A 13,529-nucleotide genomic window follows, 5' to 3' on the forward strand; every position below is an offset into this window, starting at 1 on the left:
CCTAGGACAAGGGACCTGGAGAATGTTCCTGTGTGGGATGATGCGCTGGCCCCTCGGGCACCGCTTCCCTGCCCTCTGGTAGTGCCAGGACCAGGCCATGATGCTTCTCAGTAGCCTTATCATTCACAGGTGCCTCTCTAGCTGCACAAATGATTGACAAGAAATCACCCAAAGGATTCTTTCTGAAGGTTTTTTTGTTGTTGTTTTTGCACATGACAGTGTTTGCTTTGAGGATCTTCAGAGGAGGAAAGAGGGGAGGAGGGCTGTAGCGGTGGTGCCTGGAGCCTGGCCTCCAGTGTCCCACCCCCTCACACCCCACTTGGCACCTTTGCCATCTCAGTTTCCTGTTTGGTGAGATCAGGTTGTTTGTAGTAAGAGAAAGGAAAGGGTTTCTGATGGCTCTGCCATAACCTTGCCTGTGGGTTTTAGTCCTGGGGAGGTCCAGCTACTCCTTGGCTTTTTAGTTGGTTTCTGCTCCCATACCCAACTTCCCCAAAAATGTGCATTCCTCAAGGTTTGCCCTGATCCTGTTTCCTGGCACTTCATTGCCCAAGGAATAAGAGCCTTTGGGATTCCATCTTCTGGGGGAACCCCCTAGCTACTATCTGACAGGTCAGGAGTGAAACTCAACAACTGGGGCCCTAGACGTCCATAAAGTGGCTGCAGACAGCTGTCCCCCTCCAGCAGTACATACTGCTGTGCACTTATGTAGCTACCCTATATGCTAAAAGTCCTACTAGTTACAGACTTGCCAGGGTATTAGCCAGTCTTTGTCCAGAGCAGTTTTCTGGAACAACAGAATGTGTTTTGGATCAGGAGGCAGGGCTCTGCTGGGCTGGAAGTACAGCGCCCCAGCTCCAGCTGAGCGAGCCTCAGACCAAGATGGATAAAGGTGGTTGGGGGTTTGCTTCTTGCTGTATTTCTTTGGAGCTGGTGTGTTGGCCTGCAGGTCCCTTCATCTTCCACACCTCACCCACTGGTTCAGCCCTTAACCTAATCGCTCAGATGAATAGGTTCGTGAAGAATGTAAAGTACTCCTGATCATGTTGCAACTTAAACCAGAGATGGTGAGTGGATGGCACACTGTTTCTCCCCCTGCCCCACGGCAGGTACCACTAGTCTGCTTCGGTGCTCCTGCTAATCCCTGTGCCATCCTCACTCCACGTGGAGGTGCCTTCACGCAGCGGTATGAGTGTGGCTGCCTATTTGCCATCCCTGGCTGCGGTGCTGCTCCTGTGGAGAACTGTTTCCCACGATCTTTTTCTTCCCCTCTGAATCCCTGTGTCTGGAATGGTCCTTGCCTCTTCCAGATCAGGTAAGGCCCTGATCCGGCCTCCCCCAGCCCCTGTGCCAGGTGAGGTGCAAAAGCTGCCAATCCCCAGAAGTGTTGCTAGGTTGAGGGAGGTGCAAGGAGGAGGCGGGGGCAAGGCTCTCTCCTTGGAGAGAGCAGGAAGGTCCACAGTGAGTGGCCCACACAGCTGCCTCCCTCGCTTCAGCTACCTCTTAAAGGCCGTGGGGCTTGGGGCTGTTGGAGCCCAGTGTTGGGGTACAGGAAGCAGGTGGGCCCCAGGCAGGTAGAAGCTTTGCTCAGCTCCACCCATTTCTAGGTATTCAGGCCGGTCTGTAGGTGGGGAGCCCTTTCTTTCTCCTCCTCTCCATTGACCAAATCTTAACCACTCACTATTAGCTGCTCTGCTTTCCAAAGCCAGCCCAGTCCTGGGCCAGATGCAGGGGAAGCGGCCTGTCCAAGAGTTAAGGCCAGCGCCTTTCCCCTCCCCCAGCGGGTCCCACACACGTGACCTCAGTTTTAGGACCAAGAGCTGTGTTGGTTGCTCCAGTTGCTAGATTTTCCTCCAGGGGACCACAGCAGGTGAAGCTCAGAGCCACGGCTCTGCAAACAGGAACTTGTGTTTAGGACCTTGTCCAGCTGAGAGCTTCATGTGCACCAGATTCCGAGAGGTGTCAGCAGCACTTTTTTGTTGTTTGTTTTCTGTGAGGTTTTTGGACCATGGGCTGAGCTCAGGCACTTTCTGTAGGAGAATGTTATTTCTGTAAAGATGGTTATTTAACCCTCCTCTACCCTGTTGCAGCAGCCCTGCTGAGGGCTGACCAAGAGGCCAGGGGAGCTGCCTGGTGTCCACAGGGGAGGGCCAGCGCCTGCTGAGCTGATTCTCCAGCTGCTGCCACAGCCCTCCCACCTTGCACAGCACAGAGGTGGCCACCCCAGGGACAGCAGGCACTACCTGCTCCTCTTGCCCTTCCTGGCGGAGGGGACTGCCTTCTGTCCCTGCAACTGCTTTCTTTGTGGCCCATCCTGGCCACTCAGACTTGTTTGAAGCTGTGCTGACAGCGTTTTTGTCTCCTTTTGGTATTCACAACAGCCAGGGACTTGATTTTGATGTATTTTAAATCACATAAAATAAAAGAGTCTGTTGCCTTACTTCTCTCCTGACCTGTGTGGTCATTTGATGCTTCTGGATCCATCTACTTCCTCCCATTATGACTGACTTGGCTGTGCCCTGACATCCTGCCTCTTCCAGAACCTTCCTCCCCTCAAGCAGTCACCACAGCCTCAGGACCCTGGCAAATTCACTTGAGCTGCCTGAGTGGAACCCTTGGCAAAATTGGCAAGCCACTTACATACATAATAGCATCAGAGATAATGTCTTTCAAAAAAAGTCCCTGGCCTAGGGGACTCAGGCTAGTGAGGAGAGAAGGTATGTTAAGGTATAAAATGTCAGTGGTGCTGGGGAGCAGAGAGGAGGCCTCTGCCCCCTTTAGCATGGGGACATCTGGAACAGCCCTCTAACCCAAAGGGCAGGCAGAAGTCTAGGAACCTCTGTAATGAAGCAGTACCTCTGGGAATGCAGCTCCATGGGAGGGTGAGGACAAGAATGAGGCTGGGGCTGAGCCTCATTGTGTACCAAGTTAAAGGACTGGGCTAGATCCAGAGGGCAACCAGGATCACTGAAGGTGTTTAATTTTAAATAGGATTTGAAGGCTGGGTGTGGTGGCTCACGCCTGTAATCCTAGCACTCTGGGAGGCCGAGGTGGGCGGATTCCTCGAGATCAGGAGTTTGAAACCAGCCTGAGCAAGAGCGAGACTCCGTCTCTACTATAAAAAAAAATTAATTGGCCAACTAATATATATAGAAAAAAAAATTAGCTGGGCCTGGTGGTGCATGCCTATAGTCCCAGCTACTTGGGAGGCTGAGACAGTAGGATTGCTTGAGCCCAGGAGTTTGAGGTTGCTGTGAGCTAGGCTGACGCCACAGCACTCACTAGTCTGGGCAACAAAGCGAGACTCTGTCTCAAAAAAAAAAATTTAAATAGGATTTGAGAGGACTGAAAATAAATTTATAAAAATATTAAAAAATAAAGAAAAATTTTAAATAGGAAATTGGTAGGGGGCAAGAGTAAGGCAAAGGCAGGGAGACCAGAGAGGGAGGCATAGGCCAGTCACCCACATTAAGATGGCTGGACGCTCATCACTGCTCTTTGGGTCTGTGCCACAGGCAGCGTGCTATAGCACTGGCCCATGTGAGGAAAAGCAGAAGGACCTCCAGGTTCCTTGACAAGACCACTTTCTCCATTTAGTTCTTCAGAACACACTGGTTTCTTATCCCTCTTGAGGGCATTAAAACAGGCTCCTCAGCTGGGCATGGTGGCTCACGCCTGTAATCCTAGCACTCTGGGAGGCAGAGGCGGGCGGATTGCTCAAGGTCAGGCATTCGAAACCAGCCTGAGCAAGAGCGAGACCCTGTCTCTACTATAAATAGAAAAATTAATTGGCCAACTAATATATATAGAAAAAATTAGCCTGGCATGGTGGCGCATGCCCGTAGTCCCAGCTACTTGGGAGGCTGAGGCAGTAGGATTGCTTGAGCCCAGGAGTTTGAGGTTGCTGTGAGCTAGGCTGACTCCACGGCACTCACTCTAGCCTGGGCAACAAAGCAAGACTCTGTCTCAGAAAAAAAAAAACAGGCTCCTCTGTGGAAGAAGTCTCATTGGTGCCCTCACTGAGCACCTGTTCTCTCTGGGGCCAGAGGTGGGTTGGCATGAAGGAGGGTTTGTGGTGAATCCCCAAAAAATGGCAGAGACAACCCAAGTGCCCTTCCCTCTGGGCCTCCACAGGTGGATGTGTCCACACACTGGCTGTGACAGTCCCAGCAAAGCCTCTGACCTTTCTAGCCAACATCCTGATGGATTGCTATTTTTCTGTGCTGGCTACATTGGTTCCAGGCAAAGATCTTCTGGAGGATATGGGAGGATGCCACCCCTTAGAGTGTCCAAGCAAAGCAGCTTTGAGAATAACTCGAGTCTCTGGCTCCCCAGTGAAGCAGCTGAGGATGGGGACTACAGGGATGCTCACACTTTTCTGGAGGGCCACTCGGGCAGCTCTGGTGGTGAAGGAGAGGGATTTTCCTGTTGTCCTTCCTCCCTCTGACCTGGTTCTTGAAAAAGTTCTGAATTAGTACTGCCCTTCTGGATTGGTCTGGGTGTTGGAAGCACCCAGAAAAGAGCCCTGTGCAGGTGCCCACACAAGTAGCACCCAAGCCGAGCGAGGTGGCTCACACCTGTAATCCTAGCACTCAAGGGAGGCTGAGGTGGGAGGATTGCTCAAGGTCAGGAGTTCAAAACCAGCCTGAGCAAGAGCAAAACTCTATCTCTACTAAAAATAGAAATTAATTGGCCAACTAAAAATATATAGAAAAAATTATTGGAATTTACTTTGGGAAGAAAAAAAAAAAATTAGCCAGGCATGGTGGCGCATGCCTGTAGTCCCAGCTACTTGGGAGGCTGAGGCAATAGGATTGCTTGAGCCCAGGAGTTGGAGGTTGCTGTGAGCTGGGCTGACACCGCAGCACTCTAGCCCAGGCAACAGGGTGAGACTCTGTCTCAAAAAAAAAAAAAAAATAGAGTAGAAAAAGTACTGTGTTTCTCTGAAAATAAGACCTGCCCATAAAATAAGCCCTAGCAGGATTTCTAAGCATTAGCGCAATAGAAGCCCTACCCCGAAAATAAGACCTAGTGATGGGCGTGGCTACACAGCATATCTGCACAACCCATGCATTTTGTCGTGGATCAGTAAAGACTACGAGCAGCCCTTCTCATCTGCCCCATCCTGACAGCTACTATCCCAGAGGTGACCAGAAAGGTGCGGGCAGCACCACCAACAAGGTTGGCTCCCCCTGTCAGGTCCTGGCCATCCTGTGCGTGCTGCAAGCTGAGGCTTTGAGGGGAAAATAACACATCCCCTGAAAATAAGCCCTAGGGTGTCTTCTTCAGGAAAAACAAGTCTAAGACCCTGTCTTATTTTGGGGGAAACATCTCTCTCCAAGTCAGCCAGAGGCCCAACCCAGGGAATCTCCGGCCCAGGGAGGGGCAGGGTGGGTGGGGTGGCAGTGTGTACTGCTCTGGGCCAGTTAATTTGGTCCTGCTGGCAGCCTGGCCAAGGATGAGCCTCTCATCAGATGCTGCTCTGAGGACCTGAGCCAGGAGCCTCTGCCAGGTCTTTAAATAGCTGTCCCATTGATCCTGCTGCAGCTGCGGTGGCAGCACGGGGGCAGCCTCCTGCAGTGCTCAGGTTTCCCTCTTGAGGGCTGGAGTCAAGTGCCAGGGAATCGCATGGTGTCCCTCTGGCCTGGTGCTCCCCACACCCGTCTCCTAAGCCTAGGTTGTGTGGAGGGCTCCTGTCACTTCATCAGTGGCAGAATACAGCCCTCATCACTTACCAACCAGGACTGTCTGGGTGTTGAGAAAGTGGCCTCAAAAGACTCTTGCTTACTTTCATTCAGTAAAACGGGGGACCATGACAATGACGATACCTTCTTTCAGGGTTGGTATGAGGATTAAATGTACATAAAGTGTAATAGGGGATCTGGACTCACTCAGTAGATGGTTGTCTTTGCAGTTTCTTCCTGCAGCTGCTAGTGCTGCTTATATATTTATTTACATTCATATTCTCCTTCCTCCCTCCGCCCTCTCCCCTCCCGAGCTGGCGCGCTCTCTTTCTCCCTCTCTGTCCTCACTACCCCCTCCTTCTGACAAAGCCACCACCATTTTGTAAGAGATTTTAGCTTCTAAAACTGATGGGAAAATCTCTTTTAAATGGACATCACCCAGCTAACAGGCGGGGAGGCGAGATGAGGCGAGAACGGCTTAGTAAACGCGGGGACGTCCCTCCCTAACTCCGTCCCCAGCTCCAGAGGGTCACTTTCTCTTTAAATGCAAATCACCTCCCGCCAGCTCCGCTTCCACCCGGTGGAGTTCCCGGGAGGAGAGGGCGAGGGCGGAGGGCCCTTGCACCGAAGCTTCGCTCGAGACCCCAAAGCTCCAGGTCAGTGTCCCCTCCGGGCGTGAGGGCGGGGGCCGAGTGACGCGGGTCTGACGCCGCAGCTCGGAGCTGGCTCCCGAGCTGGGGGATCCATTTGGCACACGGGTTTGGAGACTGAGCGTGGGAAATAGATCCCGGCAGGTCCTGGGGAGCAGGGGCTCCCGCTCCAGCTCTTCTAGCAGGTCCCTAACTGGGTCAAGCTGCTGCAGGGACACGCAGAGGATGCTCTCCTCTCTCTCCCCTGCACACACCCCAGACCCGTCCAGCTCAGCGGCTGTGTGCCAGCGTAAGTGCCTAGGCCCCACCACCGAAGCGGAGTGCGCGCTCAGGCTTGGCGGTGGGAGCCTGCAGTGAGACTCCCAGAGGGGAGGACCCCAGCGGACCTGAGGCTTGGGGGCAGGGCTGGACCAGAGCCCGCTGAGCAGAGCCAGCCACAGGCGAAGCCATTGTTGGAGGCTTAGGCCGACCACCCACCCCGCCCTGGCTGCCACTGAAGCCCAGCAGGGACTTTCTGCCTGGGAAGAGTGAAGCAGCTGGAAGCACCCCCCCTGGGGATCTTCTTGGAGTCCCTGGTGTTTGCTGTGGGGGCTGGGCGGAAGGGGAGGGATGCCAGTGTCTAAGGAGGGGAAACTGCAAAGGAGGGGAAACTGCCCGTGTGCCAGGGCTTCTCCTGCTGTCGCCCACCTGGTGACTACTACTTGACATGGGGGCCTTCCCGGTCGCCCCCACCTGCACCTCAGTTGCCTCCTATGCTGACAGTGTTTGTCAGCATCTGCCTAGGCAGTTGATAAATACAATGGGGCTTAGTTAAGACACCCCTAATCCTCAGCAGGGCTCCTGCCAGCTCACATCCACCCTGTGCCCCCCATGTTTCCTCTGCCAACCTTGCCCCCCACTTCCCAGCCACAGGGACAGGAAGCCCCAGCAGTACCAGGATAATCAGGTCCAGTCCAGCCCTTTCAGGCAGGGCCTTTGTTTTCAGGCAGAAGGGGCTTAGGGTGGGCCTTGGAAGGTCCTTCAACTGTATATCCATGATCCCAGCAGCAGGCACTGGCATCTGGCCCTGCCTCTACTGTACAGGTGAGGGGACAGAGGCCCTGACAGTGTAAGGGGACAAGTTAGAAGTTCCCAAGATCCTTTCTTTGCAGCTCTCAGGGGCTGCTGGGGAGAGGATAACTTTGTCTCTCAGTATGTTAATGGGGTTGCTTCCCTCCCAGGCCGGAGGCCCAGCCAGCACCCATGGATGACAAGAAGAAGAAACGGAGTCCCAAGCCCTGTCTGGCCCAGCCAGCCCAGGCCCCAGGCACACTACGCAGGGTCCCTGTGCCCACCAGCCATAGTGGCTCCTTGGCCCTGGGACTCCCTCATCTGCCATCCCCCAAGCAACGGGCTAAGTTCAAGAGGTGGGTACAGAAGGAAAGCAGGGCAAGGAGGGACCCCAATTCCGGGCTGAGAACCATGGAGAGGGAGGCAAGGGGGGGAGCCTTGCCTTTTGTTACTATGCAATCATTGATGCCTTCTCTGGGCTGGCCCCAGGTGACCCCTGAGAACTCAGAGATGACTCACACCCAGCCCCTACCCTCAAGTGTGTGGCAAAAAAGTTAGGTGGGTCACTGAGATCACGTGGTGTGAGGCTGCACCTCAGAGGAGGGAGCAAGCCACCCTGCCAGAAAGTGAGGGTCAGAGAAGGCTGTCGGACACACTGGAGAGGGAATGTTCTAGGCTGAGAGGCTTACCTGGCATAAATGTGGAAGAAAGATATTACCTGAAAGGTTTTGGGAACTACAGGTGGTCGTGGGGTCTGGAGTGTCAGGGGACAGGAAATGGTGAGAGAATACTTTGGTGCAAATTCTCTGTTGCATTTGTTTTAATGATTGGGAATTTGCATTCTACTCTGTAATGTGTCCATGTTTGTTCCCACTAAAATACAATGTGTTCTTTTTCAATCCTTCGAAATAAAACCACTGTGGTTCCCTGTGGCTTTGCACACCACCTGCCTGAAAGGCATGCTTGGGGACAGCCACCATGGGATGTGGCTGAAGCTCAGGGCTGGGGGGAGAGTAAAAGGAGATGCAATTGGAGAGGTAGGAGGCCCAGGCTGGCAAGGGCATCAGTGTTATCCTGGGGGCAGTGGAACATTTGAAACAGTCTTTAAATAGAAGAGGGACAGAGAGATATTTTTGGGAGAGGTAAGACAGCTCTGGTGGCAATAAAGGAGTAACTGTTCCTGAATTCACTAAAGACCAGGGAGGACAAGTGACTCACTCAGGGTCACAGGTGGGAATGAGTGAGGCACTCAGACAGGAACCCAGAACTCCCCTTCTAGGCATGGTTCTGGCTGTGCTGTAAGTGGAAAAAGACTTCTTGTTGACCTCTTACCTTCACCCTTCCACTCTCCCTCCCTTCCCTCTACCAATCTGGTGCCCAGGACAGGACTAGAAGTACAAACATCCATTTATGTTGGTGAGTGGATGGGCAGATGAATTATAGCAGAGGCTGATGGTACAAAAGATCTGATGTTGCCTGTCTGCCCCCCGCCCTGTGACCATGGTCATGTCCACCTCACCCAGAGTAGGCAAAGAGAAGTGCCGCCCAGTGCTGGCTGGAGGTGCGGGTGGCTCTGCAGGCACACCTCTGCAACACTCCTTCCTGACCGAGGTGACCGATGTCTATGAGATGGAGGGGGGACTACTGAACCTGCTCAATGATTTTCATTCAGGCCGGCTGCAGGCCTTTGGTGAGTCCTGGGGCCTGTGCCAAGAGGGCCTGTGGGTGGGGCTGGAGGGCCTGGTCTCTGGGGCATGGCTGGGCCCAGGGTCCCAGGCTCGCTCCCAGGGCTCACACAGGGGCTGTCTAGGGAAGGAATGCTCCTTCGAGCAGTTGGAGCACGTGCGCGAGATGCAGGAGAAGCTGGCCCGGCTGCACTTCAGCCTGGACGTGTGTGGGGAGGAGGATGATGATGAAGAGGAAGAGGATGGAGTCACTGAGGGGCTGCCTGAGGAGCAGAAGAAGACGATGGCTGACCGCAATCTGGACCAGCTGCTTAGCAATGTGGGTCGTGGCTGGGTGCTTTGGTTCTTGGGGGCACCAGGGCAGGGGTGGGGAAGGTACATGCTCCCAAGACTATTCCTGGGCCCTGGGTGTAAAGTTGGGGATGCATGGATCCAAGAGCTCTGGGTCCCTCAACTTCCCCTAGAAGATGGCCCCCAGGGGTTTGGTCTAGTGCTCATTTTGACAGAAACCTCCCTTTGTCTCTTTGTTGACAGCTAGAAGATCTTAGTAATTCTATGTATCCTTCCCAAGGGACCTGACAATGTATGTGCCTGTGTCTCCCAGAGAAGAGGTCAGTTTCCTCCTCCTCACCATCCTCCAGGAGAATTCACACATAACCAACATCCCTAAATTTTGCAGTCCTGCTGCGTTGGAATTAGCCACAAACTGCCCCCACCCAGGTAGAGAAATGTAGAAAGAATTTCTCAACTATTAGGAAAAAAGGGGTTGCAGAGAATATCAAAATCTTTGCAAATACTTTAGCTAACACCAATCCATGGCAAAGCTTATCTCCCTACCTTTTCAGCACTGAACAATTAATTTTACTGAGTCATACTACCATCCCATCTGGTTCTCAGGCAGAAACAAGCGCGGGCGAGCGCCCCCTCACCCCAAAACACACCCCACAGTCTGGCTCGGGTGCTCACCAGCTCCTTGGACCTGCGTGAGCTGATGAAGAGAGAGGGGGTGAGTGACCTAGCAAGGAGGGCAGGTGGGGACTGCAACCTCAGCCCACGGACGAACCCAGAGACCTTTGTCCCGTCCCTGTGCACGGCTGGGGACTCTAAGCCTGTGCGGGATGGGAGGACAGGGCGGAAGGAAAGACTGGGTCCAAAGCGTCACAATCCTTAACTGGCTCAGACAGAAGCTGCACCTGGCCGAGAACGCCGAGCCTGAGGAGCAATCGGCGGCATAGGTGTCGGACCCAGGCCCAGGCTGCCCCTGTCATTCCTTTCAAACTGTGACTTTTTACGGACTCGGGAGGGTATTCCGCGGCCCCCCAGGTGCTATGGTGGAGGGGGGACACTGGATGGAATTAAACCAGAAAGCAAGAAAGCGGCTGTGTGTCCTCCCTCCCTGCGCGCATCCTCGGGCCTGCGCGGAGACGGCCCTGCGCCGCGCACTTTCGCTCTGGGTGGTGGCGGACTGGTCCGCCCCCTGCGGCTGTGGGAGTGGGAGTGGGGACCGGGGTGACGCGGGTGGGCCTGTCGCGCGGACGCTCGTAACCCTGGCGAGAAGGCTGCGGTGGAGACAGCGGGCGCGGCCCTGCACCTGCGCATGCCCACGAGCGGCGCCGGCCGATGACGCAGCGCGCCGCAGGCCTGCGAAGCCGTTGGGGACCGGATGGAGCCGGAACTGTGGACTCCGAAGGTGTCGGCGCTGCAGGTGGGGGCGGGCGGGAGTCGCACGGGATTCATGGGGTCTCTACTAGGACTTTCAGCAAGACGAAGTGATCATATTCAGTCCCCCCCCCCCGCGTGCCAAGCTCGGAGATAGCGGTCCTCCCTCGCCGCGCTGCAGAATGCTGGGACCACCGGCTCCCGCCCACGCGCCCCCACTCCCACCACACGCTCTCGCGGGGTCAGGGAAATAGCTGGAAGGGCCGTAAAGCGAGGAGAGGGATCCAGAGCAACATCCTGCCTTGAATCCCCGGAGCCCCAGCGCGCAGCATCACCTGTCTTTTCCCCGTGGCCCTGTCCCCTCTTGCAGTCACCGGGATGACCTCCCCAGGAGAATCCCCCTCCCTTACAGTGATAAGGAACTGCTTTCCCCGCTTTCTCCACACCAGGCCTGTGTCCGGGGCTTCTTGGTCCGACGCCAGTTCCAGAGCTTGCGAGCTGAGTATGAGGCGATTGTACGAGAGATTGAAGGGGACCTGGGCACGATTCAGTGGACTGAGGGATGGATTCCCAGGCCGCGATTTCTCCCAGAGGTAGTACAGACCCAGGGGGAGATGGGAAGGCAAGGAGGGACTGGGGCAGGGTGGAACCCACCCTTCCTGCTAACAGGCCTTTTCTTCCTGAAGAGGCATCAGACTCACCTCGTCACATCTCAATCCTTAATCCTCACCAACCTGTCTGCTAGATCATGGTGCCCAGACTCTTAGAGGGGTTTAGTCCTAAGGCTTTCACACCTCTGATTTCTCAGAAGGCAAAATCCCATCAGACCTGGAAAGCAGGAGAGAGGGTAGCAAATCCAAAGCAAGAACCGGGGAGCCACATCCTGTGTAAAGAAGCTGGGAGAGAGGCCATCCGGGAGGAGGTGGTGATGAAGAAGTCAGGAGAGGGCTCAGCAAACCCAGGAAGTCTTCTCTGCAGAGATGACAGCCCCTGGCTTCAGGCTGAACAGAGCAGGAAAGCCAGCCAGGAGGAACCCCGATACACAGCAAAGATGGAGAACCCAGGTACCTCTTTGCAAAGATTTGGGCAAGCCCCTAACCCTCTCTGGGCTTCAGCCTCCCTATCTGAAAAGTGAAAGGTTTGCACTAGATAAACTTCATTCCTCACCATCTTCCCTCTGCCTACTGGGGGCACCACATGGTTGGGCAGTGGGGGGCTGCCAGGGTCTAAGCTTAGACCACTTCCCAGGGTCTCCCCCTTAAGGCCCCCCCTTCTTCCCTCCTTCACAGAAGCCACAGGTCCAGGACTGGTCCACCGCCAGCCTGAGCTTCAGGAGCTCCAATACCACCGTAGCCACTTGGCCATGGAACTGCTGTGGCTGCAACAGGCCATCAATAGCCGTAAGGAGGTACACGCTAACTTGGAACTCTTTCTGAACATTTAGGGCCAAGGGTGGGGGTTAGGGAGAGACCTCCTGCCATGCCCAAGCAGGCCTGCCTGGTACAGTGTCTATCTGTTCTCTCCCCCAACAGTACCTAATCCTCAAACAAACACTGACATCCCCAGAGGCAGGCCAGACCGGAGACGAACCCAGCTTGTGCCCAGACCACAGAGGACAGGCCTGTGACAGGGACTGGCCACAACCAAGCCCACCACTAAAGGATGAGTCCTATAGAGACAGGACCACTAGAGAGCTAGACCATGCAGATGACTCCTGCCAGAGGGTCAGATCACCCCACAATTCTTCAGAAGGTCTGGCTACTACCCAAAACTCTGCTGGCGCTAAGTGTAGGGAACCACGCACCAAGAGGGCTGGACCACTGTTGCCTACACCATCAAACAGCCAGGCTGTAGGGGACAGGCTCACCAAAGGGCCAGATGATGGAGGACAGACCTTTGGATGGACCTGCCTGCAGCAGACAAAACTCATGGAGGACCAGACCCCTGGAAGCCTCAAGTCTAGGGACCACTGTTCCAGGTAGGCCAGGACACAATTGCCTACACTCTGTGATGACCCGGATATTGAGGAGAAGTCTCCCAGAGGCCTAGACCACAAAGAGCCTGCCTGACTACCAAAGAGCAAGGCCACAAGAGTTGGGCCTCTCAGAAGACCACATCAGTTGGGATGGGACCTTGGCAGAACCAGAGCATAGAGGCCTGGATCTCTGGAGGACTAAATCACCCAAAGGCCAGAACCCCTATGACAGAAGCTCCAGAGATGGAACCTCTAACGAGCCTAGTCACAAAGGATGGAAAAACCAGAGGACCACCATGGAGATCAAGGCCACCTGAGAACCAGTCTTCCACAGGGTCAGACCACACAGTAGAGGACCGGTAGAGGGGCATGCCATGGCAAACAGGACCACCCGGCTAGACACTGGGGAACCAGGAGAGGACCAGGTTCCAAAGGGGTATGCTGTGAAAGGGCCATGAAGACAAGACCTCATCCTCTCTCCCTGGTACCAGCTCTACCCCCTGCTCCTGCCCTGGCCATTGGTGGCTAGTGGGGCAAGAGAAGCTGGAGCAGAGAGCTGGCATAGTGCAGGGAGAAGGACGAAGGACACCCTTTTCATCCTCTGCCTGTGGCTCAATCCAAATTTCTAGATAAGGAGTTACCAGGTTTTGCCTGATAAGGTTTTATCAGGAAACATTTTCTGGAAAGAAAAAAAAGGAGTTACCTGGGGAAAGTGGACTGGGAGGCTTGATGGAGAAGAATAAAGGGTTTTTTTCTTGGATTCTGAGCCTGGCTGCTTTCTTTTGCTTCTGGCTAGGACAAACTCTGGGCCCTCCTGTTCACTTCC

The 13,529-nt window shown here is 54.6% G+C and overlaps 2 protein-coding genes and 1 long non-coding RNA gene across 6 annotated transcripts; all 3 read left to right on the forward strand.

Moving 5' to 3' along the window:
* The first annotated feature begins 80 nt into the window (after window positions 1-80).
* Window positions 81-2,440, forward strand: LOC142863074 (uncharacterized). The gene is made up of 2 exons (XR_012913951.1): window positions 81-1,170; window positions 1,405-2,440. It is a non-coding gene; the product is annotated as an uncharacterized LOC142863074 (long non-coding RNA).
* A 3,636-nt stretch (window positions 2,441-6,076) lies between these two features.
* On the forward strand, window positions 6,077-10,444 carry CCDC28B (coiled-coil domain containing 28B). 4 transcript variants are annotated; one of them, XM_075996077.1, is made up of 6 exons: window positions 6,077-6,340; window positions 7,555-7,740; window positions 8,913-9,074; window positions 9,195-9,388; window positions 9,604-9,680; window positions 9,967-10,444. In XM_075996077.1, exons 1-5 carry the CDS (start codon window positions 6,229-6,231, stop codon window positions 9,646-9,648), a joined length of 699 nt encoding a protein of 232 aa, XP_075852192.1. In that variant the 5' UTR covers window positions 6,077-6,228; the 3' UTR covers window positions 9,649-9,680; window positions 9,967-10,444. The 4 variants fall into 4 exon arrangements, with proteins under 4 accessions (XP_075852192.1, XP_075852187.1, XP_012620875.1 ...); XM_075996072.1 differs by having other exon boundaries at window positions 6,078-6,340; window positions 9,604-9,626; window positions 10,250-10,444; XM_012765421.2 differs by having other exon boundaries at window positions 6,080-6,340; window positions 8,908-9,074; window positions 9,604-9,626; window positions 10,250-10,444.
* A 228-nt stretch (window positions 10,445-10,672) lies between these two features.
* IQCC (IQ motif containing C) lies at window positions 10,673-13,463 on the forward strand. The gene is given in 7 exon segments (XM_012765419.3): window positions 10,673-10,774; window positions 11,178-11,321; window positions 11,537-11,792; window positions 12,018-12,136; window positions 12,261-12,788; window positions 12,790-12,995; window positions 12,997-13,463. Coding segments are annotated over 7 exon segments (1,401 nt in total). The 5' UTR covers window positions 10,673-10,732; the 3' UTR covers window positions 13,103-13,463.
* Window positions 13,464-13,529: the final 66 nt, after the last annotated feature.

This window comes from Microcebus murinus, chromosome 2 (assembly GCF_040939455.1).
Source record: "Microcebus murinus isolate Inina chromosome 2, M.murinus_Inina_mat1.0, whole genome shotgun sequence".
NCBI classification, from domain to species: domain Eukaryota; kingdom Metazoa; phylum Chordata; class Mammalia; order Primates; family Cheirogaleidae; genus Microcebus; species Microcebus murinus.

Excerpts from the sequence above, each read along its gene's own strand:
- CCDC28B (XM_075996072.1), top strand. The coding sequence starts at position 6,229 with ATGCAAATCACCTCCCGCCAGCTCCGCTTCCACCCGGTGGAGTTCCCG. Across the intron at positions 9,075-9,194 it reads AGGCCGGCTGCAGGCCTTTG|GGAAGGAATGCTCCTTCGAG; the intron begins GTGAGTCCTGGG and ends GGGGCTGTCTAG. Across the intron at positions 9,389-9,603 it reads TGGACCAGCTGCTTAGCAAT|CTAGAAGATCTTAGTAATTC; the intron begins GTGGGTCGTGGC and ends CTTTGTTGACAG.